This window comes from Marmota flaviventris, chromosome 6 (assembly GCF_047511675.1).
Source record: "Marmota flaviventris isolate mMarFla1 chromosome 6, mMarFla1.hap1, whole genome shotgun sequence".
Lineage (NCBI taxonomy): Eukaryota > Metazoa > Chordata > Mammalia > Rodentia > Sciuridae > Marmota > Marmota flaviventris.
This window is the reverse complement of record NC_092503.1, coordinates 121,386,501-121,414,314: the sequence shown is the minus strand read 5'-3', so window position 1 is coordinate 121,414,314 and position 27,814 is coordinate 121,386,501. Positions and strand designations below refer to the sequence as shown.

Below are 27,814 nucleotides of genomic sequence, written 5' to 3'. Positions count from 1 at the left end.
TCTTGCCAGCCTGCCCTTCTCCCTGCCCCCAATTCTCCAGCAGTCTGTCTTGGGTTGAAGTAGGGCTAGGGAAAGGTCATAGGGTATTGGTGGTGTTAGAGCTAGGAGTCTCTGTTAATTTAGGAATTCAGAATTTGGGGCCCTCATAGGGTTAGGAAAATTCTTCTAGGGAGCCCTATGCTAGAGTGGGGGTGAGAGTTATAGGACTTGACCCCACTGAGCTGATCAGGCTAGAACTAAGGAGGAGGCTTGTGGGAGTGGGTAGGAATGGGAGGCCTCTGTCTGGCCTAGCCCCTCCTCTCCTTCCCTGCCCAGAGGGCCCACCCACCAGTTTGAGCTGCTGCTGCTGAGGCTGGTCTGCCTGAAGTCTCCCTGGAGAGAGAGGAAGCCAGGTTGGAATGGAGGGAGGGGGAGGCAGATGGGGAGGGAATGTCAATGAGTAAGGAGGGGGCGTTACTCAGAGCCTTAAGAGTGGATATGAATTGGGGGGCATTGTCTGAGTGAAAGGTGTGTGTCCAGGATGTATTTGATGGTGTGGGTGCGTAAGGGTAGAAATATGTTTACGGTATGGTGGTTCCAGGAGCTTGGATTTGTATGTAAGGTGTGAGGGTGTATAATTGGGGTTTTGAAAATATGAAGATTAAGTTATAAGAGAGCATGTTAAGGAGGACCATGAGGGGAGGGTTAACCATGTGTTTGTCCCTCCAGGTTGAGCAGAGTATCAGGAGAGGATGTGTCAGAGGGGTAGTGGAGGGAGTGTGCTGGGGGGAGCCTGTATGATGCTGAATGGATCCGGATATGCTAAAGATGGTATCAGTTATATGTACACACAATTGTATACAGTCCTGATGACTAGTGTGTAAAAGTGAATGTCTTAAATCCCTTAGAAGGCATCCACAGATTGTTCTTGGAAGGGCTAGGGCTGGAGAAGTTAATAGGAGAGAGGAAGGTCATCCATTAACCTCTTCTTGTCTGTAGCCCACAGAGTCTGGACTCAAAGAGAATCATGGGGTCCAAGGCTGAGCTGTGCACACTCTTTGGTGGACTTTCATTCCTCCTGCTATTGATATCAGGCGAGGGAGCCAAGGGTGTATCCCTCAAAGAGAGGTGACAACAGAAGGGGTGGGGCCTGGGTAAAGTCTGCATGTGAGCCTTCTGCTGGGAGTGGGGTTTCCTAGAAGGCAAAACAAAGTTGAAAATTCAGAAAGGGGGTTAGAGGCTGTCACCTTAGGGGTGCAGGATCTCAGTGGCTCCTTGAGGGAGATGGTTCTCCTGGCGGCCTAGGATGAACCTGACCGGCTCAATGTCTCCCACCTCCTCCTTTGGCACGGATGCAGTCAGGGGGTCTGCTCCCAGCAGACGCTGGTGGTCCCACTACGCTACAATGAGTCCTACAGTCAACCGGTATACATGCCCTACTTGACCCTGTGCGCTGGAAGGCGCATCTGCAGCACTTACAGGTGAGGGATGGGGAGCTTGGGCTCTGGGATCTCTCAGTGACCCCAAAGAATCTACCAGATCCATATCTGAGGTTTGAATCTGGTGCTGTGTTTCAGGACCACGTACCGCGTGGCGTGGCGGGAGGTGAGACGGGAAGTGCAGCAGACCCATGCCATCTGTTGCCAGGGCTGGAAGAAGAGACACCCAGGAGCGCTCACCTGTGAAGGTGAGGTCTTGTCTTCCAGGCCTTGCAGGAGGTCTGCCGACGGGAGGCAGAATATTGGGGAGCTGAGCTATAGGTTTGGACCTGAAGCCCCCCCCTCCCCGCAGCCATTTGCGCCAAGCCTTGCTTGAACGGAGGCGTCTGTGTTGGGCCGGACAAGTGCGAGTGCGCCCCCGGCTGGGGAGGGAAGCACTGTCACGTGGGTGAGTCAGCTGGCCCTCCCCGCAGCGAGTGGGAGGGGCACTGGTGGCCTTCCCACCCACTCAGACGCCCGGCCCTGCCCCCACCTCAGCACTCTCTTCTTTCCTATAACTAGACGTGGATGAGTGTAGGACCAGTGTCACTCTCTGTTCGCACCGTTGTTTCAATACCGCCGGCAGCTTCACTTGCGGTTGCCCGCAGGGCCTGGTGCTGGGCCCCGATGGGCGTGCCTGCGCAGAGGGGTCCCCAGAGCCCCCAACCAGTGCCAGCATTCTGAGCGTGGCGGGTAAGTATGGGCCAAGTGCAGGAGAGCGCCAGGCAGCTGCTGGGGCCAAGGTAGCAGTCAAGTTCTCGCTCTTTGTCCTAGTTCGGGAAGCGGAACAGGACGAGCGCGCCCTAAGGCGGGAGATTCGTGAACTGCGAGGGCGCCTGGAGGGGTTGGAGCAGGTGAGTGAAGGCGTGTAGCGCCAAGCCCTCGGGGCAGGAGTGACCAGTCGCCTACATCCTCAGGTATTTCTTCCTTTGCAGTGGGCCGCGCAGGCTGGAGCTTGGGTACGGGCAGTGCTGCCCATGCCACCCGAAGAGCTACAGCCAGAACAAGTGGCTGAGCTATGGGGCCGGGGTGACAGGATCGAATCTCTCAGCGACCAAGTGCTGCTGCTGGAGGAGAGGCTGGGCACCTGTGAGTCTTCTTGCCCCTCCCCACGCAGACCCCTATCCCAACTGCCGGAACTCCTCCAGAGACCTTCCGGGTTCCGAATTCCCTCATTCCAGAAACCTCTCCTCAAAGTTCACTCTTTACTACCTTCTAGGATATCTCAATTTTTCTCCTAATCTGGGACCCTGCCTCAGTCTGGGTGAGAGAAGCAGTGTAGACCCCTCAGACTGGGGCAGTTCCCAGAGACTTCAGCCATGGTGTCACACTATCCCCTTGTCATTAACCAGGCTCCTGTGAGGACAACAGCCTGGGCCCAGGACTGAATCGATAAGGAACTTCTAGAGCACCCAATCCCCTAATTTATAGAAACTGGACCCCACTAATCCTCTGGGATTGGCCAACTGGGAGCTGCAAATAAGACTGCCACAGAGGAGCTATGAGCCTGGAAACTTTGAAGAGCTGAAGAATGGGCAAAGGCAGGCTGTGTTAGCCTGCCCATTCCTTCTGGCTGGGGGCAGGTTGTCTGGACAAAGCCTGTGTTTTCAAATCCTTAACAAACATGGCAAGAAAGCACCCAGATCTCTCTCTCTCTTTATTTTCAGTTGCTTGCTGTTATCCAGATAATAAAAACCAACCATGAAAAACTGGGTGCCACCCTCTCCTTTTGCCCCCAGCCCACCTCCTGAGCTGAGGAAACAGGACTGGAATAGGAGGCAGGGAGTGGCCGATGCCACCAGGAGGAAATGAAAACTGGCTCAGAGAGGGGGAAGCCTCAAAAGAAAGAAATAAATTAAACAACCTCCTCTCCCCTCTGGCCAGGGTTCAGTTCCTTTCCCCAACTCCCCAGGGTTCAGTGAGTGCAGTATCTGATATCTGCCTCTTTCCCCTGTGTCTGGTTGGGATGGTACAGGGGACAATAGGGGACTGGGTTGGGTCAGGACTACTGAAGGACTGTACCATGGGGACAGGGGGAAGCAGAAATGTAAGACCAAACTGGCATCCAGGAGTGTGTGCTCAACCCTGGGCATCTTGGCAAGGGAGGGATGAGACCTCTGAGTTAGAAGAGTCCAGCCCCTACAGATAGGGGCTCCACGGGGAGGGAGGATGAAGGTGCTGAGGAAGATTCCCAGGATGAGCCTGGGAGGAGTGTTCCAGGTATCAGCTTCCAGCCAGAGTGAGGAGTTGTCCCCACAAATGGATCAGTCCACTGAACCCATGAACTTAGGCATGGGGGATGAATTGTTCCACAGACAGGATGAGTCCACTGGCCAATGTGGGATGGAGAGGGAGAGAAGACAGCAAAGGAAGAGTCCACTGGGGATGGGATGGGATGGAATATTCCCCACCCTTGTGTACAATGAGCCACTCAAGTTGAAGGGGAGGCAACTATCCCACAGACAAGATGGCAGGAGGTGAGGATCAGAATGAAGACTGCACCTAGGCAGGAGAGTCCCTGGATGGGGCCAGGAAGGGATAGGGAGTGACAATTGTACGTACTTTCACATCAGAATTTGAAGATTCTGAAGAGGAGAATGAATGGGGAGAAAGGAAATGAGGAAGAGTGCCCCTGCTTTAGGGCCAATGGGTTGGTAGGTGTGGGGCGGAAGATGGGGACAGATGGGAGAGAAGCTCACAGCCGGGCTTCGCCCACTCCCCCAGGCTTCTTCAGATAGTCACCACCACCCCGGCCATCAGTGGAGATTTCCCGGAAAATGGTGAGCATGGAGTGCCGGACTCTGTCAGCCAGAGCAGGGACATCATCTGGTGTCAGCCCTTCTGTGGGCACTGGTGGCAGCACCCGTACCTGACATCGCCCTGGTGAGATGAGGAGCACCATTATGGCTTGTTCTCCCAGGATTTTGCCCACAGGTAGTGCCCAGCTTCTGAGCAATGCTGCTACTCCCTTCCTCAATCTTGTGGGTTTCTTCCCCTAACCCTGGGCAACCGCCTCCTGATTGCCAACTGCTACCTGTTTTTTGAGGCCCTCCTGTACAAAGCCTTCCCTGAACCTCAGTCCGGATATCTCCTATCACCCGGGTTTAGCCTTCACCGTGGAGGTTTATTGACTGCAGTTTTGCATATATAGACTATCTTTCCTGACAGATCAAAACAGCCTCTCTTAGAGACCAAGTACTGCCCACCCAACAGAGTATGGTGGGTGCTTAATAGATACTTTTGCCTGATGTGGGATCATACATGGGATATTCATGTGGGTATGTCTCATGGCTCTGTCACTGAATGATTCCCTGCTCACAGGGACATACCCTAGCCTCTCCAATGGCTGTTCTGGCCACACACTACCCCAGACCTGCTCAGAGCCCTCACCCGAGGTGAAGCGGCGCTCCTTCTTGCAGTAGAAGTCTTGATAGGAGGACATGACTATGGGGACAATGGGAACCTGGAAAAGAGATAAAGTGGATCAGTCCATGGCTCCCTGAGACCAACCATTGCCCAGAGAGGAAGGAAGGATGGGGGCTGGGGACTGAGCAGTGGAAGGTGAAGTAGTAGTCACCTGGGCCTGTACTGCAAGATGGAAGGCGCCACGTTTGAAGGGCAGCATGGAGCCATTGTGATTTCTTGTTCCCTCAGGAAAAACCCAGACTCTTACCTGGTAGAGGAAGAGGATCAAGGAAGATATGCACATATGGAGGCATCAGAGTGGGTGCAATGCTATAATGAGGCCTGCCTGCCCTGTCTATCCATTAATTTATAACTGTTCCATTCCCTAGTTCCCCAAGCCCCCATTTCCCCAAGATGACTCACGTCCTGGGTAAGCAGGGTCTGGGCGACCTCAGACATGACACTGATAGCATCCCCTGTGCGCTTCCGGTCAATGAAGATGACTCCTGCCAGCCAGCAGGCCAGCCCAGCAGAGCCAGCCCATAGTAGTTCACGCTTGGCAATGGGAACACAGCGGCCTGGCAGTACCTCCATCATTCCTTAAGCAGGCATGGGGATGGGGTAAGGATCAGGGTAGAGGCAGAGTGCCACAGCAGGCATCCCACTCCACCCAGGTCATCACCCACACTAGCAGGGACTGGAGATAAAGGGAGGAGACTACATTTTACCCATGTAAAAGCAAGGGTGACTAAAGGCATATGTACCCTGCTAATGAGGGCAGACGTATTCTGGAGAAAGAAAACCTGAGGAGGGAGCAAGGGAGCAACATCCTAGAAGAGAGGAGTTGAGGACCTTTAAAGGAGCAGGTTTGTGGCAAAGTGCCAGGAGGGAGGGCATGTGCCTAAGAACGGGGTCTCACCAAGCAGGTCGAGGGAGCTCTGGTGGTTGGAGACTACAACGTAGGGCTGTGAGGGAGGGAAGTGATGGGCCCCTCGCACCTCCACTCGGATCCCATACAGGTATTTGACGTGGAGCAGCATTAGACGCAAGATCCTGTGGGGTCACGGCAAAGGGGCCCAATGGGATTCACTGATGTCCACCTGCCTGTCTCAGTTCTCCCCACCCTACTGTCTTTCTGGCCATTTTTGCAATTTTCTCCCCCTTCTGTGTCCCTGGGCTTATTCAGTCTATTCTACACATACCATGCTGCTCCCTGAATCTACTATTCACTTCTCACCCTTGGGTTCCCTCATCACCCATCCATCACCCCTTGCCCCTCACTTCATGTTCTCAACGTTGCGTCCTCGCACGGCACACACAGGGATGGCAAGCACAGCCAGGAAGAGGATCCAACCGTTGTAGAAGGCCATCTTAAAGAAATACTTGGCACTGGGGCTGCAGAACCACAGGGTGGGCAGCAGGAAGAGTAGCAGCAAGAGCAGCAGCAGCAGCACCGTCCATGCCCCGGGCCACAGCTCCATTCTGGCCACCTGCAGAGAATGGGGCAAAGGACAGTGGCCTGGTTTCTGGAGGGGAGGAGAGTGGAATGAGTAAGGCACAGAAGGAAAGGTTAGGAGGTATTATCAGGATAAGGACCAGAGATACAGAATGAGGCCTGAGCTCCTATCAAAACCTTCCCAGGAAGCCTCTCTAGGACGGGGAGCTCAAGATAGTTGTCCCCACCACCTCCAACAGGGCTCTAGATACACTGAGACATGGATATCCACAACTCACAGATAAATGAGAACAAAACAACAAATCTAGTGTGGTGGTGCATGCCTGTAATCCCAGTGACTCAGGAAGCTGAGGCAGGAGGATCTCAAGTTCAAGGCCAGCCTCAGCAACTTTGTGAGACCCTTAGTAACTTAGCGAGACCCAGTCTCAAAATAAAAAATAAAATAAATGGGGATGTGGCTCAGTTGTAAAGCACCCCCGGATTCAACCCTCAGCACCAAAATAAATAAACAAACAAACAAATAAATAAATAAATAAACAGAATCAACAAAAACAATGATAGCTAACACTTGTACTGAAAAGATAACAGTCTACACCTGCTTAGCCACCAGCCACATGTAGATACTGAGCACCTGAAATGTGGCTAGTACAAATTCAGATATTCTAGAAATGTAAAGTATACATCAGATTTTAAAAACTTTGGGTGAAAAACGAAAGTGTAAAATACTGTCTGATAATCTTCTAATTTCTTTTGGATATATTGGGCTAATGACGTACCCCATTACAATTAATTTCACTTTGTGTATGGTACTGGGGATGAAACCCAGGATGCACTGCCACTGAGTTACATCTCCAGCCCTTTATTTTTTGAGACAGGGTCTCACTAAGTTGCTGAGGCTGGCCTCAAACTTGTGATTCTCCTACTTCAGCCTCCCTAGTGGCTGGGATTAAGGCATGCACCACCATGCCTGGCTCACTGTTACCTTTAATGAGGCTATAAGAAAATTAAAAATTACATGTGGCTCACATTATATTTCTATTGAACTGTGCTGGTCTATACGTTATATTAAACATTTACATACTATATACACTATAAAGTACTATTATTATTTACATTTTATAGAAAATAAACCCAGAGATTAAAGATCCTACCTGAGGTCATATAGCTCCTAAACAACATTAGGTCATATAGCTCCTAAACAAAATTAGGCAGCCTGTGTCGTAAGCACTTTGTTATGCTGTCATCTGTATCTGTGTGGTGTATGTGTATACACCACACACCCAGTACACAGCAGATACAGTGACTGTGAACAAACATCCAAAAACACTAAGTGATGAGAGATGGAAATGAACACACACATAATCATACAGAGAGACACATTTGCATACATGCACAAATTTACCACCATACCCAGTGACAGGTAAAGGAATATAAATACATAACTAAAAAAATCTCTCTCCCCCCAGGGAGCCTCCTCTATTTTCAATAAATCCAACATACCAATCCTGTTTCCACAGATAGGTAAACAAATTTCACCACCCTTTCCCCTTCTTTCTAGCCATATGCAGGCAATATGGCTGGCCTCATCAAGTAAAACATGGAAGGTAGAGAATAAAAGGTCCAGATATCATACCACCTGCTCTGGACAGGACAGGACTCTAGTGGAAGAGGTATAGACATGCAGAGATTCTTCCTACTTCCTCCACTTTGTCTCACTGCTAAAGGGAGAGTCACAATTGACAAAAGGGGTGTTCAAGCAAATTATCTGTTATTCCCATCTAGGCCAAAGGCACTCCCTTTCTGGAACAGGAAGGGCTATACTCAAAGGTCAGAGGCAATGGAGGAAACAGGGGATCTTGCCAGCTAGGAAGGATTTCTCAGCTGCTCCATCCCACTGCCTCTTCAAGTTCAGACCTGCATGGTTTCTCCCCTGGCCTATATGCTGTAGACTCCTAACCCTTCCCCTCCAATCATCTTCCACGTGACAACCAGAAATGTTTCTGTACTGGATATTTCTGTCTTGCTCATAGGCCCTTCTTCACAAGTTGACTTCTGCTTATATTTTCCACCACATCCTCAAAAGCAGCTTTGTTTTTGCTCCAAACTGATTTACTTCAGTTTCTCAGATGCACCATGATCCTTCATGCTTCTGTGCCTTGAACATGCAGTTCCCTTTGGCTGGAATGCCCTTTCTGACTCTTCTCCAGCCTCACACAGTTCAGTTCCACCTTCTGGATGACTTCCCCTCAAGGCCTGTGTTTTCATTAGGTATTTTCTTATCAGTGGTTCTCAAAGTATAGAATGCAAATTCTCAGAACTCAACCCAGAAATACCAGATATATTGAATCAGAAATTCTGGGCACTGGGACAAGCAATCTGTATTTTAACAAGCTCTCCAGGTGAGTCTGATATGCACTTGGGTTCTCAAACCACTGACACTGCACCACACTAAGTTTAACAGCTCACTGGCATCCACCTCTTCCCCAAGGTTGTAAAAAACTTGAAGACGGGGATTCTGTCCTATCCCCAATGCCAGGACAGTAGGAGGTAGAGTAGGCATTCAATATTAACATTTGCTCAACAGATTATAAGGCTGTATACACACCCACACAGCTATAATTAATGTTGAGAGATGGTTTTGTTTTTGTTTTGCAGTACTGGGGATTGAACCCAGGGTCTCACATATGCTAGGCAAGCACTCTGCCACTAAGCTAAACAACCAGTTCCAAGATGGTGGCCCAGATCACAAATCAGATAGCTACCTTTTTAAGAAATATTAACTATAAAAAGTCACCAGTAAAATATGGAACATGTCAAGCTTCACAGTAACTTATTCTGAAAATAAACGATACATGGTCACAGTGAAGGCAGAGTAAATACCATGACGATATCGTCTCATACATAAGAGAGAATGGGATCAATGTGCCACTGGGGAAGGACGCTGGTATCACCAAATATGTGCCAACAGTATGAAGAGTGGGGCATAGATAATGTCCTTAAATAAATATGGATGGGATTTCACAGCAGGGCTAAACCCTGACACACATTAAGCCCACAGACAAACTATACACAGCCAATGGAGAAATAATGTGTGAAGACACAGGCCAAGGAGGTCAGCAAGATAAGGCATGGTCCTTTGCGGATCTGGACCGTTTATAATACATGATATTAAGTAACACTCTGGTCAGAAATGTCCAAGGATTTATTAACACAATGGAGTGCCAAATGGGTTAATGAGCATATAGCTCACAAAACATATTGACAATAAGTTTATTAAATAAATGGTAGGTGTAACCAGAAGCACACACATTATGGATGTATCACATCCGTGCATCATTTGAAGGGGAATGCACATTTGGTAAGAATCATAACAGGGGTAACAGGCTGATCCCATCACAGTATAAGAGTGTGTGTTATTCCATGGATCCCACAAAGGAAAACTCCTGCATATGTCGTGACCATGGACATTTGAGACCAAACAAAATAAGGTATATAAGCTTTACATGCTAAACATGCAAAAGCATAAAACTTGTAAGTAACATGAAATCGCCTATTAATAGGTGCAACATAAAAAACAATGCAGGACTTGAACATGTCAAAATTGGATGTGGCACAAGGACACAAGATATGAGAATGGGCAATTCTGATGGAAAATAAAAAACATTATTTCTCTATAATGTATGGATAACAGGGACAACCTAGCTGCACACAAGCTATCAAACACATTAAAGACACACAGCCAATATAGAAAACATGTCCCGCCCCCCGCAAGGAATTTACAGTGTCAGTGTGGAAGGCCACTGAGAAATAAGGTTCTGTGCCTAGAGGGAGAGGTGCCTGAGGACATTCCTAGGAATCAAATTTTGATGGCCTTCTCTCCTCTCCCCCCACCCCGCAAGAGTCATGTGGGGCCAAAGGGCAGGAAAAGGAATTGGGGAATGTGTAGGGAATTCCCTCTCCAGGATTCCCTGTCCACACCCCCAGTTCCAAATTCAGTTTCCATCTCTCTTCCCACCCATGTCTTTTTCATTCTTCCTCTCAGGCCCCCTCTCCTTTCCCCAGCAACCCTCTTCCGTGTCGGCCTTCCCAGCCCCATCCCCTCATCTCCGTCCCTTTCAGCACCCTCCTCCCTCTTCCTCCCATCCCTTTCCCGCCCACACCTCAGTGGGGTGGGGGGCCTGGGGGGCCGGCCCCCTCCCCAGCCAGGCTGCGGCAGCGGTGGTGGCGGCTGGCCGTGTCTCTGCCTCTGTCGGGGTGTCGGTGCCAAAGGGGCGACAGGATATGGGGGTATCCTAGCCCCGGCCGATGGAGGGGAGGTGGGAGTGGGAGGTTGGGCCCATAGCGGTAGGAATGGTGGGGGGTTGTCCCCCCAGCACCCTCCCTCCCTCCCTTTCTGCTGTCTCTGAGGGCTGGGGCTGCTGCTGCCGCTATCCCCCCCACCCCTCCCCAACGCCTGCTGGTTTCCGGGGCTGGCCAGGAAGTGGGGGGCGGTGATGGGCGGCCTGTCTTACCAATCTCCTCTTAGAGACCCGGCATCTCCTCTCCACCTCTACCACAGTTCTCTGGCTAACTCCGCCTCGGGAGAGCCCAGCAGGGCTCTGCTCGTCTCCAGCTGTATCTTTTTTCCTCCACCCCCTTTCAGCACTCACGGGCCAAGAGCCCTTGTTGTATTCCTCCATCGGCACATTCCTTTCCCTCATTCCTCATAAGCTCAACCTCTTACTGCCAGTTTTCTTTTTCTTTTTGTGGTACTGGGGATTGAACCCAGGACCTCTTACTTGCCAGACAAGCACTGGGTTACATCCCTAATATTTAAAAAGTGTGTGTGTGTGTGTATTTTTAAAAAATATGCTTTAATATATATATTTTAATTTTTAAAATTCTGTGACATGGTCTCTCGCTAGGTTGCTCAGGCTGGCCTCCAACTTGCGATCCTCCAGAGTGGCTGGGGTGACAGTTGTGTGCCACTTTTACTTGCTCTGATTTTTTTTTTTCTCCTTAACTCCTTTATCTGTGCTTCGTCCCTGTCCCCTCAGCTCTTCTCAAAGACCGCTTCTCCTGTCCCCCATTCAATCCCAAACATTTATCATATCAAGCACCTAATATATTCCAAGCAATAAGTTCACCTCTTTTCTTCTTCTCTTCAGGACTCCATGTCTCCCCACCTCGCCCTCCAGCTCTCTGGTCTGGTCTTTTTGCCCTTTGTCCCTCCCTCCCCCCAACCCCATCTCTCAGCAATCAGACTCCCTCCTCCACTCTCACCCTATCTAGCCTTCTCCCGGTCCATCACTTCCATGCACATTTACCTCAGCACATCTTTCCAAGTTCCTATCAGTCTCTTTACTCAATAAGCTGAGACAATTCCCTCCCCTAACAAAGAATCTGGATGCATTTTTTTCTTCCAATGGAATTTGGGTATTAAGATACTGCTTCCTGGCGGGGTGGGAGGGAGAGTAAGGAAGAATGGTGATTTTTCTGGGTAAGTATTCCTCTTTAAATTTTGTATCTAGCTCACAGTCCCTGCACCTCTCTTCCTCATACTCCCATTATCAGGATCATCCATCCCATCACTCCTCCCTCCTGGGTCTCCATCTCTCCATTTCAATATCTTATTTCCTAAACTTCTTCAAGTCTCCTAAATCCTCACCTCCCTAGTTCTTCCAGCTTCTCATCTTTTCTTATTGAATCACATGGAACCTTTTTTCAGGGTGTTGCTTAACTGCCCTCAGCCTCTGTCTGCCTCCCGCCCCCAGGAACACTTATACCCTGCATGCGTTTACATGCCCTGGTGAAGAGGTTGTATAGAACACTGATAAGAGAACTGTTACCTAGCTCTGCTCCTTGGGCCACACAGTGAGGGCCACTGTAGGAAAGGCCCAAGCTCCCAGGGGTCCAGCCCAGGAAGAAGACCCCAGTTCTGCTGGGCAAACTACAAGAAGGAAGGGGCGGGCCTAACCCCATTCTGCCGCGAGTCACCTAAAATGGGGCGGGCCTTGCCCTTTCTGCACCCACTCATAAAGGGGTGGAACCAGACCTTTTCTGTTAAGGTTTAGGACAGAGCTGTGGTCTACTGTTGGGCTCCGAGTCACATGAACAAGGGGGTGGGCCTTTAACTCTATTCTGTTCTGTAGATCACCTAAAGAGGGGCGGGCTGAATCGTCCAGCTGAAGGAGTTAGGTTAACACCAGCGCCGAAGGTCGAAGTTCGCACCATCCAAACGTCGGGCTAATCCCAATTCTGTTCCCTTCTTCACGAAGAGGGAGGGGTGGACCCAAGTTCTGCCCTCTACGTTACCCAAAGAGGCCGTAGCCATTTTGAACCCCGCGACCCTAGTATTTTTGCCCTCTTTTCCAAGATCTGCGCCGGCTTTTCCGGCTTCGGCCAATCACAGGCAAAGAAAACAGCCCAATCAGCCCAAAAAGGCCACAGCCGAAGGACCCGGATGAGGCCGAGCCAAAGCCTTTGAACTGCAAGACCCACCAATTGTAGAGCAGTCACCATGGCGACAAGATAGAGATGAAGGGGTGGGACCAGAGAAGGCTCAACCCTCATAGAGTCGGTCCATCCCATCCCGCCGCGTGCTGCGCAGGCGCATTTTCCTTAACCACCATTTTCCGTGGAGTTCCAGCCAATCGCTTATACGCTCCAAAGTCCAATAGGAATCCGGACATTCTTTGAAAGAGGAAATGAAGGAAAGAAAGGGGCTTAATATAGTGGGTGAGTTCAAGTAGTCCCGAACCAATTGCTTCTGGCCTTTAGTTATGAGTGGCATCTGCTCAGACAAATAAAACCCTCCTTGGCCGGGTGACAGGACCGAGTTTAGCGACTTGTTACCAATCCCTTGGTGTTGCATACTGACAGTGACTATATCAACCAATAATCATTGTTGAAGGGCAGGGCCGCCTAAACCTTTTGCCGCCCCCACTCTTTGGGCCAATCCTTTCTCTTGAATCTTATGTGATTGGCAAGCATTCAGACCAATAGCGATTAGAAAACCTTGAAGCCTGCCCAATGATTGTGGGCAGGAGGCGGCTTCTTGTTTTTTGGGGCGTGTGTGTTTAGGGTGACTGAGGGGTACGCGGGGGCGAAACAGAACCGGCCATGGCAGCAGCAGAAGAGGAGGACGGGGGCCCCGAAGGGCCAAACCGCGAGCGGGGCGGGGCGGGCGCGACCTTCGAATGTAATATATGTTTGGAGACCGCTCGGGAAGCTGTGGTCAGTGTGTGTGGCCACCTGTACTGGTGAGAGTCTGGGATCGGGGCTGAAGGTGGTGGGGCTTACCTCTATACTGGAGAGCCCGGGAGCGGGGAACCCTACAATCACATTGATAATCGGAGGGTCCATTTCTGTGGGTGAGGCCTGAGGAGGGGAACATACGTCTTTTCTGCTATGTGTGGGAGGAGGGATCATCTGTAGATGAGATCTGTGGAAAGGACAGTCTCAGGAACTAGGATAGGAGCTGGTGCGTATGTGGTGTGTTATAAGGAGGAGGTTGGACCGGAATGGGGACAACTACACATCTGTGCAGGTGGGACCTGAGGGCACCTTATCCCAAGGAAGTTAAGAATTTTTTAACTAAATTGGCCCAATTCTTATATTGTGTGCATGTATGAATGTGTAACTGCAGATCCCATCATTATGTACAACTATAATGCACCAATAAAAAAGGTAGAAGAAAAAAATAGTTTTTTTTTTTTTTTTTAACTGAACAAGTAGAAACAGATGAGACTCAAAGGTTAGGACAGGCATGCATCAGTTGAATAGAGGAGACCCAAGGAATATGGGCTCACATTCAGATGAGATCTGGAAGTGGGTAGTAGACAAACCTGGAGACATGGACTGTGGAGGGGCAGGATTGAGAAAACGTTGTGGAAAAAGGAACTTGAATAAGCTTAAAAGTGAGAGTAATGGCGGGGAATGTGCTAGCAAAGGGGGTTTGGTCTGGAGGAATGGGGGCTAAAAGGGGTTGGGTCTGGAAAGGGGTGGGTTGAAGAGAATTGAAAATTAAGTTGAAAGAAAAGAGAGGGGGGGTTGGAGGAGAGGAGAAGGTTGAGTGTATTGTGGATGGATAGAGATTTAGGTGTTAGATCAGTGAAGCAGGAAGGCCAGGTTGGCTAGTGTGGTAGATGTTGCAGAAAATATGAAAAGAAATAGCAGGTAATATCTGGGAAGATGGGAGAGATGGGATTCTGTTAAGTCTGGGGTCTGTGTCTCTTTTTTGTAGCTAGTTTGACCATTTTTTTTCTCCCCCTCCCCCCCATCCAGTTGGCCCTGTCTTCATCAGGTGCGTACTCAGGATATGGAAAGGAAATGGGGAGGTCTGAGGAGCTGGAAGACCCTTCTATGTAGTTGAAATCACTGCATTTGTTTCTCTCCAGTGGCTGGAGACACGGCCAGAGCGGCAAGAGTGCCCAGTGTGTAAAGCTGGTATCAGCAGAGAGAAGGTTGTCCCACTTTACGGGCGAGGGAGCCAGAAGCCCCAGGATCCCAGGTGAGAGACTAGAGGTAGTGTTGAGGCAAGGATGAAGGCTTCTGTCCCAGGAAGAGGGTGTCAAAGAAGAGAGGAAAAGATCCCTCTTGACAGTCTTCTCTTCTCACCCTCAGATTGAAAACTCCACCCCGCCCCCAGGGCCAGCGACCAGCTCCAGAGAGCAGAGGGGTGAGTCTTCTTGTCCAGTTGTGTCCCTTCCTTGCCAAAGATATGCCTTGTTCCCCTGACTTTGTCTCTTCCCTAGGGATTCCAGCCATTTGGTGATACCGGGGGTTTTCACTTCTCATTTGGTGTTGGTGCTTTTCCCTTTGGCTTTTTCACCACTGTCTTCAATGCTCATGAGCCTTTCCGCAGGGGTGCAGGTAAGAGTCTTCCCTTAGCTCTTCTCAGGGAATCCCCTCAACCACCCCCCACCCCCACCAGGTTCCCTCGTGGCCTAGGAGTATGTGCTTCTGCAGCTTTCCTTTCTCCCACAGGTGTGGATCTGGGACAGGGTCACCCGGCCTCCAGCTGGCAGGATTCCCTCTTCCTGTTTCTCGCCATTTTCTTCTTTTTCTGGCTGCTCAGTATTTGAGCTATGTCTTCTTCCTGCCCACCTCCAGCCAGAGGAGAATCAGTATTGGGGGTCCCTGCTGACCCTTCCTTACTTCTGGAACCCCATTCCCTGACCCCTCAATTTCTGTTGGCTGAGGCCACTCTCCAGGAGGGCATGGGAAGGAGCAGCAACAACTGTGCATAGGATGAGAGACCCGCCTCTGAACTCTCTCACTCCCTTGCTGGGTAGTAACTCCCAGCCCTGTGGAAGGAGGGCAGACTGAAAAGAGTGCCCTTTTTCCTCTCACCTAATGTTTTGCTTCCCCTGATTTCTTGATTTGATGTTGAAAGGTGGGCAAGGCTCCCTCTGACTTTCCTCCATTCCTCTTGTTGATTTAATTTAATTTTTCTCTCCCCAGTGCCTAATATGAGTTTTGACTTTAAACAACCACCCCGCCCCCACTACCTCCTTTATTACAAGTTCAATAAAAAAGGTAAAATATATTGATGGGAACTCTTCCCAAGTTCTTCCTTCTCTTCTTCCTTCCAGGAGAGAAGCCTCTTCACCCTAACTTAAATAGATATTTGGTATAGTGAGAGCAATGTGGAAGCCTCCTTCAGGGCTCTCAAGGTGCAGGGGATAAGTCCCTCCCCCAACCCCTTCACACTCTCTCTTTCTCTGTCACACACACACACACACACACACACATAAACAGAAGACACAACAGTATGGGCAAGATGTATCAGGTGTTTATTCAGCATGGTTTGTGGAGGGCTCTGGTTGTGGAAGAAAGTGTGTTGAGGTGGGGTAGAGATTGTACGGGGTTTAGGGCCAGCACAGTTCAAGGGAAAAAAGCAAGGGAACTGAAGGACAGGATCTGACTGGGGTCCCCTTAAGACCCTCCTGTTCCACTTTCGGCTGCCTCCGGCTCCTCTGACTGATTTAACTCTGCACGTTCTTCCTCCTCCTCCTGGTTTTCTGGGGCCTTCCTAAGGAGGATTGGGGAGAATTCCACATATGGCTCCTAGCTCTCCATTGTTCCATCCCCCACACCCCTCACTGGCTGCCTGGAAGCCCTAAATCTGAGGCATCTGGCTTTCTTCACTCACCTCTCCTCTCCTTGGCGTCGCCTCCTTCTCCACATGATGATCCCAATGAGGAGGGCAGTTATCCCTAGGCCTCCCAGGATCCCCAGAGCTAGGGCTAGAGTTCCCAGCCCTGATCCTCCCACAGATCCTGTAAGGAGATGGAGAAAATTGAGGGCACAGCCTTCACTTTTTACCATTCCTTCCTTCCTTTCTTTCTTTCTTATTTTTTAGTTGTAGATGAGACACAATACCTTTATTTTATTTATTTATTTATCTTTATGCGGTGCTGAGGACCTAACCCAGGGCCTCACACATGCTAGGCAAGCATTCTACCACTGAGCTACAACCCCAGCCCCACTATTCCTTTTTTTTTTTTTTTTTTTTAACCACATGATTTATTTTTATTTTTTTTTTAGTCATACATGACAGCAGAATGTATTTCGACATATAATACATACATGGAATGTACATACATCAATCATATTGTCTATTCTATTCTGCTGTCCTCCCACTATTCCTTTCTTGTTGACTATCTCCCCAGTCCATGTGGAAGGGACTGTCTGCTTTTCTCTGACTCTGTTCCAATTAATCCCTCACCTGTGGTTGGCCCCTCCTCGCCAGTTTCTGGAAGAAAAAGTTGGGGCAAGTCAGAAGGAAAGACTTCAGTTTGGGAAAGGACTGTTTGGTGGGAGCGACAGTGGAGTCTTTCCCTCTGGTTCAGAGGAGAGAGGCTGGGCTGTTCTCTTGGCAGGATTTGGGTGGGGCAGAGACCTGGGTGTGGGTGCATTGAGGGTGGGGTAGGATGGCTCTTGGGGATAATGCCAGAAGGGATAGAGAGTTGGAGCCTACTATGTCCCTCATCCCAGGCCCAGGGTCTCAGGAATTTGGGAAATGGTCTTACCTGTAATGCTGATGCTGATAGCAGGGCTTTCCTGGGACCCATGGCTGGGATGTGTAGCAACGCAACTGTAAGTCCCCTGGTCCTGAGGCCCTACCTCAGGGAGGAGCAGGATGGGGCTAGGGGGAAGGGGCAGGGGCATGCCCTGGTGGAGGAAGGGGGACACTAGGCTATTACAAAATCCCCATCCACATGTCTCCACTGCCTAAGATACCGTGTCTTCTTTCGCAGCTCCTTGCCCACCTTTCCTCCATTAGCCCTCTGCCCTTCTTCCAATTGCCAGTTACTTCTTCCAGTTGCCACTCTACCTCCCAGCTCCCCCTGGTCACTCACATCCTTCACCCAGTGAATTTGAGGAGGGGGCTGAGCAGGGGCTTCACAGGTCAGGGTCACGGTCCCACCACGAACTACTGCTCCCCCTTCTGGTTCCACCACCAATCGAACTTCCTCCAGAGGCACAGGCTCTGAGGGCAGGAAGGGGCACGAGGTTGAGTGTTAACACCTGGGAGTGGTCATGGTGAGTGTGGGCTTGACCCCTGCCTCCGGGAGGACCATACTTCCAGAACATGTTCACTGGAACTTGGGGCTCTCCCCATCTGCTCACCCCAGACACTGGGCTGGATGGGGGCTGTGTTCAAGGCCCGGCGCCTGGGAATGCCTGGGCTGAAGCTACAGGAGAAGGTGGGGTGGGCATTTCCACCCCGGGCTGGGGTCACCATCAGTTCTGACTGGAGTGTGAAGAGCCCTGTCTCAGGGTTTCTCCTGATCTGTTCCTTCACAGACACTCCTATGGGAGGGAGGACAAGAGAAGACATCCAGGTGGGAGATATTGATCCAAGAAGAAGGAAGCTGTGGGGCAGGGGGGTGTGCACCTGGGGACTCACCTTTTCCATCAGGTATCAGGGGTTTCCCATCTAAGTGCCAGCTAAGAGTTCCCTCAGGGTAACTTCCCTCGGACACACATGTCCCCACCTGAATAAAGAGTGGTAACCTCATCACTGAAAATGTGAGATATATTCATACAGTACATAACCACATTCACAGCACCACTTTCTGCTTCTCCCGCTTCTTTCCACTACCTTATTTGGGACACCGGCCATGAGTTCAGAAGCAGGATCTATAATTTCTGGCTTCCCAGGAATTTCTGCAGGAGGGAAAAGTCCAGTCAGAGGCTGCAGCTTTGAAGGTTCCCATTCTCCAGGTGTGATAATGTAGGTAGTGAAGTCAGAGGTCCTCACACACCAGGGCCAAGAAGTCAAGGGCTGGGAGTGAAAGCTTTTTCTTAGATGAGAAGTGGGCCTTGGGCAAGGCCCTGGAACCCTTACGGTAGACTCGGACCCGGTAGTTGGACTTGGTCTCCTTTCCATGCCTGTTTGTTGCCCGGCACCGGAAAGTCCCCTCATCCTGGATCCCAATTGCTGGAAGGAGGAGGGAGCCATTGGGGAGGACACGAGCCACACTATCCCAGGGGCTTCCCTGGGGAGACAGGATCTTCCAAGCCTCTGTCCGGCCTGTATTCTGGAGACAGAGAAGGGCCTGAGCAATGCCAGTTCTCTGGGAAAGTCTGATCGAACAGTGATGGGGATGCAAGCTATCACAGGTCTCTATGAAAATTGGGACAGGGCCCTGCTTACCAGTTTCCATTCCAGCTGCTGGGGTGGTTTCTTGGGGGCGCCCTTACAGTTCAGCACCAATGGCTCTCCAATCCGGGCTGTGATATTTTGACTGCCTACTACTGCCCCTGGGAAACAGCACTGAGGTAGAAGGGGCAGGAAGGGAGATAGGCTAATGAAATTAGGGGAGCGTGGGTTAAGAACTTGAAAGCAAGTGTCCAAGATCTAGAAAAATTCCAGGGAAATTATGGGCAAAGTGTTTTCTCCAGGGAGAATCATTGGGGGCAGGGAATGGCTCACCCCATAGACTGAGGACCAGCAACCAGGTTCCAGCCGTTGCCCCTGCTGCCATCCTGCTTCTTTCCTAGGCTCCTGTCTGTCCCTTTCCCTTTAGTGGTCACCGCCCTGGGTGGGGCTTGCACCCTCTCCCCTGCCCCCATCTCCCAGTCTTGTCCCTTTGCAGGGAATGCTAGGAATTCATGCTTCTTGAACAAGAGTCCTTCAGGTGCTAGAAGCAGCAGTTCTTACCTCACCCTTGGGCACTGCCAACTCTGGACACAACCACTTCCCTGGGGGTGAGGAGTGTACCTCTTAAGGTCTCATTCTCTTAGAGCCCCCCCCCCCACTGCATTCATATTCCATCATTCCTTTGCTGAGGGCTGCCTGGAGCCCCATTTTGACTAGGCATGGTTGCTAAGCAACAGGGTTCAGCTGTTGTCTCCAGGGATGGACTTGGGGCCTGAATGATGAGGAACAGGGTAGGGGACTGGGAAGAAATCTATTGGGGCTTTGAGAGAAAAATTTTTTCTTCTAGGGTCTTTCATTTTTTGAAAAAAAATTCTCAACTAAACCCAGGGAAAAAAGAAATTTCTTTATTTAAAACTGAATTGTTTTTCTTTTCTGTGAAACTACAAGTTTACAAGTGAGGAGAGAACTGCCCCTGGCCCCGTGCCTCCCACCCCCCACCCATCACACTCCCAACCTGTTCCCCAATCCTGCTAGGATCTTTAATGGGAGGGGTTCCCCACTCTTGACAGTCTTGTAAAATCCTGAGGATGTTTGAGGGGATTCGATAGTAGGATTCAGGGCCAAGGATGGGACAGTGTTTTTTCTTCCCCCATACCTGGATTTTTGCAACCTCCCACCTCTCCCCACCCCCTTAATTTTGGTGAGAAAAAAAGATACCTCATTTTTGGGGAAACTGAGGGAAATACATATATAAGCACCCAACCCATATTTAACAAGAATCCCCTCTCTGTTCTTTATCCTCCAATCTGCAAATGACAATTAAAGAAAAAAAAAAAAAAAGATTTAATTAAAAGATGTGTCACATGGGGAAGGTGGCAACTTCAATTTCTTCAATTGTTGAGTTTAGCCTGCCCAAGGGTTGTGGGAAGGCGGTTGGATATAGGGGGCCAGCAAGGCAAACCCCTTACTGCCTCTGCTCCAAATACAACAGAAACTGCCTGCATAAGCAAAGAACACCTAAGTGATTTTAGAGGGAAGGGCTTGGTGTTCTGTAAAATTCACTTTCTGATGAACAGGCATAGAGCCAGTTGGGCTTCTTCACTAGTATTGTTGGTTCCCCTCTTATGGAGACCCCTTTGGCTATCACCTCTAATATGGGAAAGCAAGAAATTATATTAAAAAAGTATGTTTATTTTAAAAAAGAAAACAAAACTACTTCCCCATACTAAAAAATTAAGAGCCACCACCACCACCACCAAAAAATAAAAATAAAAGACGATACAGATGGATCCCAGGGTTTCGTTTCTTTAAAAACAAAAAACAACAACAAAAAAAATCCCAAAGCCCAGTCAACAATTCCCTAAAGTAGCAGAAACTCCCTCCGAGGTAGATATCTGAGTCAGACACTCTCGTCCACCGAGCGATTCTATTGGTTTAAGATGAGCTGCATATGAGGTAATAAAGCCGTCTGGAGGGGAAGGGGGTGGGGATGCACAGGGGGCGTGGCCCATGTCATTTGTCCAGAAGTCGAGTCCCCATTTTTGGCATCTCTGGGTCGGGCAGGGCTGACATCTCCAGATTCCAGAGCATATTAGCAGGGTGGGGAGGGTAAGTGGGGGAGTACACAGAAACAGAATAGTTGTATGTGAGTGTGTATGGCGGGGGTGAGAAAAAGGGGTCTGAGAAATAGGTGTCTGATTTGCTGTGTAAGAGAAAAGGGGGAAAAGACAAAAAAGGAAAAAAGGAGGAGATAGACCCCACTCCCCTAAAGGGCCCCATTCTCCCTGCCATGTAGTCAGCACCCCCAGCACTGAGAGTCTAATTGGGGAGGGTTGACCCCATTCGCCCTTCTCTTTCTTGTGCTTCTCCTGTTAGGGGTTTGTCCTCTGGATGCCTGCGTCCTCTTCAAGAGTCGCCTTATGAGAGCCCCCACCCCCCCATGATCCTGAGGGGCAAGATCAGTTGGAGGTGTCAGAGTGAACACTCCCTGGTCCCTCTGTGGGGGATGTCACTGAAGATGGGGTCACAGCTTCCTGCCAGCCGCCATTTGCCTGGAAAAAGGGAGAAAGACAGTAGTAATAGGGTCCTGGAAAATTCTGTGGAGGTGGGGTGGACAACATTGCTTGGGGAAAGGCCCTCCCAACATGGTAAGAGCGAGCGAGAGCGAGTTGAGTATCCACTCACCCTCATTTCCCGAGGGCTGTACATCTGGCCTCCTCCAAGGTTATCCCCATAGCCTCCTGGCCCCATGGAGTGTCGGAGTGATTCCACCTGCAGGCAGCAGAGGAAGGTAAAACAGTGAAAAGAAGCCTCAGAGGATGTCTTGTACCCTAAAGAGGAGAAACAAGAGTTTGGGAAAGTCCCACTCAAGGAGATAGGGCACCTGACCTGGGAAGCAGAATAGGAATCTCCGTTGAGCCCAGGCATCCCCAGAAACATGTCTCCGGATCCTGAGAGATTGAAAGAACCGCCAGAGCCTTGGAGGAGTAAAGAGGGAATTAGAGAAGAGTATAATGGAGTCTGTGGTGGCAGACAGGAGATGAACACAACTCTCAGGTTCCAGAAAGCCCTCTAAATTAGCTCTGTAGGGACATATGTATAGCTGTATACAAATTATCCACAAAACAACATTCCAGCACTCAGAATAGATTCCAAAGCCTTCCCTGGCCACCCACTGGAAGAAAGGCTGAAGCAACTTCATTGGAATGGCCTATGTCCACTGACATTACCACCCCATTTCAGCTTGGTCCCTCTCAACCCCCAAAATTCTCTGATAGGATCATGCCTAGATAGGAAGTGGGAACAAAAGCAGGAAGTATGTAAAACAGCCAGGGTGGCAGTGAGCTCCACCTGCAGAGGAAGGGGGTGTTGGGGAGCTTGTGCGGCTGTGGCCCCCTTGGGTGACTGATACGGCAGTCTTGACAGCGTAGATGTTTGCCTCTTCTTGGAATTTTCCAATATTTTTCTTATACCGAATTCGCTTATTACCAAACCAATTGGAGACCTGTGGGATGGTGGGCAAAGAGAGTCAGGTGGAAACCCCTCATTGAGTAGGATCTGAGAGCTTTCTGCCCAAAGACTCCTTCCCAAACTCCCACATTACCTGAGAGACAGTGATGCCACACTTCTTGGCAAGCTCCTCCTTAGCCTCTTCACTAGGATATGGGTTACTCAGGTGGGAGTAGAAATACTCATTTAGGACTTCAGTGGCCTGTTTGCTGAAGTTACGGCGTTTCCGTCTACAAAGGATGGAGAAGAGTAGTGAGGATGTTAGCATCCTGGCAGCCATACTGTGGGACTCTAGGGGGCATCATTGTGTGGAGTACCATGTTATGCAACATGGTGGCTCAGGGTCTTGGAGAGAAATGGGAAAGAGCCTGGTACTGGGGGCTGGTCTTAGTCCTTGGTCCCCACCTGGCATCCAAGAAACGGGAACGAAGGATCATGACGGCCTCACAGGTACTCTGCTTGAGCTGCATCTGGATGGCGCTGAACTTTCGATGAATGATGCTCACCATGCGCTCCATTTCCTTGGGTGCTACGGGCCGCGTGCGGCTCTGCTCCCTCAGCAGGTTCATGACATGGGTTGTAAACTCGTTACATGCCTGTAGTGGGGAACAGGTGGGCTGGTGAGAAGCTCTTTGGCTTTAGTATTCCCTCCAAAGAGCTGCCTCCTCCACCCACCCTAGCTTCCTCTCCTCACCTGCTCATACTTCTCCAGCTCTGAGTGGTAGATGTGGCGGATCTGGGCAAGCTTGCTTCGATAGTCCGAGTGTTCGATGGAATTGTCAGGGGACACACCACCCCCAGAGGCTGCTGCGGCTGCAGCGGCTGCAGCTGAGCCTCCCCCCTTCTCAGGCCCAGCCACACCCTCTGCCAGAAGCATGTTGTCCAAGCGCATCAGCTGTGGGTCTACTGGCTCCTCCTCTTGGGAGCTTCGAATGCTGAGGCCTAGCATGCAGGTAAGTAGACTTAGGGACACGACACCCCTTACCCAAAGTTCAGTCTTCCTGTTGCCTCCTGTAAACCCAAGTCTACAGGCTTTGGTTCCTTCCCCAGTCTCTCTTAGCAATACCTTTCCTCAGGGTCCCAAGTTGTCAAACTCAGCCCCATAGTAAACATGGCTGTCCCCAGAGTTGAGGATTCAAGAGGGAGACCCCCACATACCAGTTTTTTCCTTGATTTCACACAGGACACTAAAGAGAGCAGGCTTCATTCTGTGGCAGTTTAGGGCGTGTTTCCTTAGGAAGAATGGGAGTAGAGAAAGAAAAGTTGAGGAGCTAAACAGCAAGGGAACCATAGCAGTGTGAGAGGGCAAGGAGAGAGAAGAGGAAATCTGCAGAGGAAGAAAGCAGAGTTGGGGGATGGTTCCTGGGTAGCAATCAGCTTCCGAACATGGGAAAGCTATTCAGCTTATTAGCAGATATTGGCAGAAGGCAAAAGGCACCATGGTGGGCTGGGGACTTTGGGAGTTGGTCACGAAAAGCTGTGAAGAAGGGATTTGGGGGAAACTGGAAAAATGAGAGTGACTAGGTAGATTTCAGAAAAAAGGATGGATGCTAAAGGGGAGAAGGATCAGAATTTTGAGGTGGCAGAGAGGGTTGGGGGTGCCCAGGTAAGGGAGGAGTTCGGTATAAGGTATCTAGAAAGGTCCTGGGGCTAAGGGAGGGAGAAGGGTAGGTGAGGACCCTTGGAGGCTGGGGCCACGGGTTGGAGAGGACTGTCAGGACTTTTGGGAAGGGGTGTTGAGGTCCCAGATCTGGAGAGAATGGGGCAGGCTGGGTGGAGAGTTAGGGGAGGAAACAGCATGGTCTAAGAACAGTTTGTGAGTCTGGGAGCCAGAAGGGGGCTCCGGAGATGAAAAGGGATGAGTGTGGGGGGTCAGCAAAAGGTTAGGAGGGGGAGACCACCTGGGCTTCCCTCTGGAGGTTTCAGGGCCTGGGGGTGAAAGGAGGTTTTGAAAGAGATCACTTCGCTCAGGGATCCCAGGCTAAGGGAGAGAAGAGAGCTGTAGGATCCTGAGAGGGCCCTGAAGTTGGGGGGGGGGCTCCCAGAAGACTCAGCTTGTGAATGGGGTCCTGTGGGTCTGTGTGGGGTCCCGGGGTGGGGGCACTCACTTGGCCTGGGCCTCGTCCAGGCTCTGGTCGGTGATGGTCATTATCTGCTGCAGAATGTCCCCGATGTCTTGCTTCCCTCGGCCTCCCGGGACCCCCCCGCTACCCCCACCGGGGTCTCCGCCACCGGGAGGCTCGCCAGGGCCCCCAGGTTCCCCACCCACCAATCCCAGGCCCCCCCGGCCTCCGCCTGGAGGGGGCGGCCCCAGTAGCCGCTCGTCCATAGCTGGGGGGGGGCCCTGAGGCCCCCTCCCTGCTCCGCCCCTCCCCCCGCCTGGTTACTTCCCCCCCAAACTCGCTGGGGCCGCTGCTCCCTCCGCCCCAACCCCCGCCCGTCTCCCCCCCTCCTCGCTCCCCCGGGGGTTCACCCCGGCACTGAAGGGAGACCTGGGGTACCGGCTGGGCCCCCCACAGGAGACCCCGGCCCCCGGCGGCGGAGAAAATGGAGCCGGAGAGAGAGAGGAGGCCCAAGCGGGGGTGTGTGTGAGAGAGAGGGAGGAGGGAGGAGGGAGAAGGGGGGAGCGAGGGAGCGAGGCTGGGGGAGGGGAACCCGGGAGGAAGAGGAGGGGAGAAGAGAGGAGGAACAGGGAGGAGCCGGGGGCGGAGAGAGACACACTGAAACAGAGGAACTGAGACCGAGTGGAGGAGGGGAGAGGGAAGACGGGACGAGGGGAGGAGACTGGCACTTCGGGGCACTAAGGGAAGGCCCGGGGGCTGGACTTCCGTGGCCGGGGAGGGGGGCGTGCTGGGGGCTGGGGTGTCCACCTCCTGGGTTCTGAGTCTCCACCCTAGGTGACACCGACTCTAGCCGCTGGAATGCCCGGGTTCACAGGCAGCTCAGTTCATATTTCTTGTTCTAATGACTCCCCTCCCTGTTCTACTTAATTAAAACCAGGAGAGGGGGGCTGGGGGAGATAATTAGGGAGGTCTCCAGCCGCTGCTTAATGAGCCAGTAATTAACCAGCTAGGGAGGGGAGCTGGCCTCTGGCCAGACTGGGGAAAGAGGCCGCCTCTGGCCTCACCTTCCTATTCTCCACCCTCCCACCCCGCAGACATCAATCTTCAGTCCAGAGGGGAATTACATTTATTTATACAATCAAAACATCAGACAAACTCAGCAGCAGTGGGGAGGGAGGGTGGGCAGGCTAAAGGTCCATTCACAGCTGCTAGGCCCTCTGTATTGGGTGCTAGATGGTGCTCAAGGCAGGGATGAGAAAATACTCTTGATCTTTCTATACTGTGCCCACCCTCCCTTTCTTCCTATGGGGAAGGAGGGTAGAGCTGTCTATCAAGTGATAACCTTAGGAGACTTGCCTTGAGAGGGAAAGGCCTGAGCCCTCACACCCTGCCTAGTAGCTGGATAGCTCAGGACAGGGACTCCCAGTTACTGCCTGAGATTGATGGCTGGGATCCTCTTACAGCCTCAAGCTCCAGAATACTTGAGGAAGTTCAATGACCATCCTACCTTGCCTATTCCCAGGATTTGAGGACTTTCACCCCCTCCAGTTCCCAGGGAAGGTGCTGAGGGTGGTGATCACTGTAATTTCTGCTGGGTCTTCCAGTCTCTGGTACCCATGCCAGGCAAGGTTGAGGGCATACATTGGCTGCCCAGCTTTGAGCCCCAGGAGGAAGGAGGGGCTAGTTGGAGACTCAAGTCTCAGCAGGTGTGTGTGGGGGGCCGGGATCTTTGCTCCTCCATTCGACCCCCACCCTGAACTCTCAGCAGCAACTCCAGGAGCTCTTGCCCCCCTGGTGGGAGGGGAGGCTCTGATCGCTGGGCTTCCATGCGCTGGCACTGGAGGAGTGGAGGGAGAAAGCATTGGTAAAGACTGGGGGGTAGGTATCCTTGAGAGGAGCAAAGGCTGGCTTGGTGGGGTCGGGGGAGCAGATCGGAAGCCTATGATGGGGATGGGGGGACTGGGGACTGGGTATGGGGCAGATGTCTAGGGACAAAGAGGAGTAGATCCTAACAGAACAGGGGCCAAGAGACCAGACCTTCTGGGGGTGTCTTACCTGGTGACTGAGGATGGTGCTGTAGAGCTGCTCTCTGTCCTCGAGAGGCCGAGGTGGGACTGGAGCTAGGCTTGAAGGATTCTGAGGGGCTCGGAAGGTGGCCCTCTGCTCCTCTAAGCGGCGGGACTGGGCCTCAGCCACCAGGTCCAGAAGGAGTTCAGTCTGCAGGGAAAGCAGGGAGGCCGAACGGGGCCCCATGGCTGGGGAGAGGAGGGAGGAGGGCTCAGAGACCCAGAGAAGTTGGTGGATTGGAGCAGTGGGGGATGGTGAGAGGGTGAAGTGACTAGGGACTTTGGGTCAGAGCCATGGGGGTGTGATGGGGAGTCTGGAGAGGTAGGGATGGAGTCAGAATGTGGGCACCAGGGTCAGGGGGTTCCCTGGGTGCGTTGGGGTACCTGTGTGGCGGGTTCCAGGAGGAGGGGATGGAGGAGCAGATCGCCAAGGCCGAATGGTGGAGTTCAGAGGGGGCCAGCCCAGCTCTTCTTCAGGGGGTCCCTGATGCCAAGAGACATACATTCCAGTCAAGCCCCGGTAGGTGGAGGGAGTAGGGTGGGCAGAGGGATAGGTCAGTGTCCCATTTCCTGTGTTTCTGTTCCTGCCTTAGGGTGCCCAAGCCTTTTCAAGTCCTTTAGGTCCACCGTCACTAGATCTTTACTCTGGGTCCTTGCATTTCTCTCTCGACAGAGTTAGCCTCCCCACTTAGTGCCCAGCTCACCTGCTCACCATCTTCTTCCTGGGGTCTCTCAGCCTCCATCCCCTTTCGGGGAGAAACTGATGGGGGAGGGGTGACTGGGATTTGGGAGGAGGGCCGGAACCTTGGGTTCCTGAGGGGAGTGGGGGCTGGAAGGGGTGGGGGTGAGCTGGGGGATGGATGCCTGGGCACTGAGCAGGAAGCTGGGTTCCTGGTCAGCCCCCCCCACGGCCCCGCCCATCCATGTCAACTTCCTCCATTCTCTTTTCCCACCCAAACAGTTTGTTTGACCCCTCTCCCCAGGGGAGCATAAAGACTGGGAACAACTCCTCCAGCTGCAGGAGTGGAGACGTTTCTGGGGTGGAGAGGGAGACTTTGGTCTTCTCTCCAGAGCCTCAGTAGCCTCCCAACCCCCAATTTAGCTCCCTTCACTGCCCCCCCCCCCCAGCTCTTTCTGTCAACACAGGAACTAGCTATACAGGAAGTGTGGTTTCACTCTTCAGGATCCCCCTCCCCCAAACCAGGTCCTTTTCCTTCCTAAAACAGACCTAGGATTTGGCCCTTCCCAACTCCCCTCAGACTTAT

At 51.5% G+C, this 27,814-nt stretch overlaps 6 protein-coding genes across 8 annotated transcripts; 2 read left to right on the top strand and 4 right to left on the bottom strand.

The window, feature by feature from the left end:
- Positions 1-319: 319 nt before the first annotated feature.
- Positions 320-3,166, top strand: Egfl8 (EGF like domain multiple 8). Its single transcript, XM_027921969.2, has 9 exons — positions 320-392; positions 979-1,107; positions 1,338-1,460; positions 1,557-1,666; positions 1,771-1,866; positions 1,980-2,150; positions 2,232-2,311; positions 2,393-2,546; positions 2,810-3,166. Exons 2-9 carry the CDS (start codon positions 1,007-1,009, stop codon positions 2,851-2,853), a joined length of 879 nt encoding a protein of 292 aa, XP_027777770.2. The 5' UTR covers positions 320-392; positions 979-1,006; the 3' UTR covers positions 2,854-3,166.
- On the bottom strand, positions 3,102-10,740 carry Agpat1 (1-acylglycerol-3-phosphate O-acyltransferase 1). 2 transcript variants are annotated; one of them, XM_027921970.3, is made up of 7 exons: positions 10,479-10,740; positions 6,144-6,388; positions 5,782-5,915; positions 5,286-5,461; positions 5,035-5,130; positions 4,848-4,920; positions 3,102-4,337 (listed from the first exon to the last, which is right to left on the bottom strand). In XM_027921970.3, exons 2-7 carry the CDS (start codon positions 6,341-6,343, stop codon positions 4,153-4,155), a joined length of 864 nt encoding a protein of 287 aa, XP_027777771.1. In that variant the 5' UTR covers positions 6,344-6,388; positions 10,479-10,740; the 3' UTR covers positions 3,102-4,152. The 2 variants fall into 2 exon arrangements, with proteins under 2 accessions (XP_027777771.1, XP_027777772.1); XM_027921971.2 differs by having other exon boundaries at positions 6,144-6,352.
- Positions 10,741-13,373: 2,633 nt separating this feature from the next.
- On the top strand, positions 13,374-18,335 carry Rnf5 (ring finger protein 5). 2 transcript variants are annotated; one of them, XM_027921974.2, is made up of 6 exons: positions 13,374-13,559; positions 14,584-14,602; positions 14,697-14,809; positions 14,923-14,977; positions 15,054-15,171; positions 18,112-18,335. In XM_027921974.2, exons 1-6 carry the CDS (start codon positions 13,420-13,422, stop codon positions 18,246-18,248), a joined length of 582 nt encoding a protein of 193 aa, XP_027777775.1. In that variant the 5' UTR covers positions 13,374-13,419; the 3' UTR covers positions 18,249-18,335. The 2 variants fall into 2 exon arrangements, with proteins under 2 accessions (XP_027777775.1, XP_027777776.1); XM_027921975.2 differs by lacking the exon at positions 18,112-18,335 and adding an exon at positions 15,286-15,847 and having other exon boundaries at positions 13,383-13,559.
- On the bottom strand, positions 16,150-19,753 carry Ager (advanced glycosylation end-product specific receptor). Its single transcript, XM_027921976.2, has 11 exons — positions 19,244-19,753; positions 18,965-19,071; positions 18,656-18,848; positions 18,410-18,474; positions 18,215-18,302; positions 17,935-18,117; positions 17,664-17,794; positions 17,334-17,475; positions 17,030-17,056; positions 16,454-16,580; positions 16,150-16,333 (listed from the first exon to the last, which is right to left on the bottom strand). Exons 1-11 carry the CDS (start codon positions 19,293-19,295, stop codon positions 16,237-16,239), a joined length of 1,212 nt encoding a protein of 403 aa, XP_027777777.1. The 5' UTR covers positions 19,296-19,753; the 3' UTR covers positions 16,150-16,236.
- Positions 19,754-20,581: 828 nt separating this feature from the next.
- On the bottom strand, positions 20,582-24,782 carry Pbx2 (PBX homeobox 2). Its single transcript, XM_027921972.2, has 9 exons — positions 24,529-24,782; positions 23,579-23,652; positions 23,115-23,362; positions 22,826-23,016; positions 22,515-22,650; positions 22,262-22,415; positions 21,800-21,888; positions 21,596-21,682; positions 20,582-21,462 (listed from the first exon to the last, which is right to left on the bottom strand). Exons 1-9 carry the CDS (start codon positions 24,747-24,749, stop codon positions 21,370-21,372), a joined length of 1,293 nt encoding a protein of 430 aa, XP_027777773.1. The 5' UTR covers positions 24,750-24,782; the 3' UTR covers positions 20,582-21,369.
- An 809-nt stretch (positions 24,783-25,591) lies between these two features.
- Positions 25,592-27,428, bottom strand: Gpsm3 (G protein signaling modulator 3). The gene is made up of 4 exons (XM_027921892.3): positions 27,254-27,428; positions 26,934-27,033; positions 26,539-26,738; positions 25,592-26,320 (listed from the first exon to the last, which is right to left on the bottom strand). Exons 1-4 carry the CDS (start codon positions 27,290-27,292, stop codon positions 26,183-26,185), a joined length of 477 nt encoding a protein of 158 aa, XP_027777693.1. The 5' UTR covers positions 27,293-27,428; the 3' UTR covers positions 25,592-26,182.
- Positions 27,429-27,814: the final 386 nt, after the last annotated feature.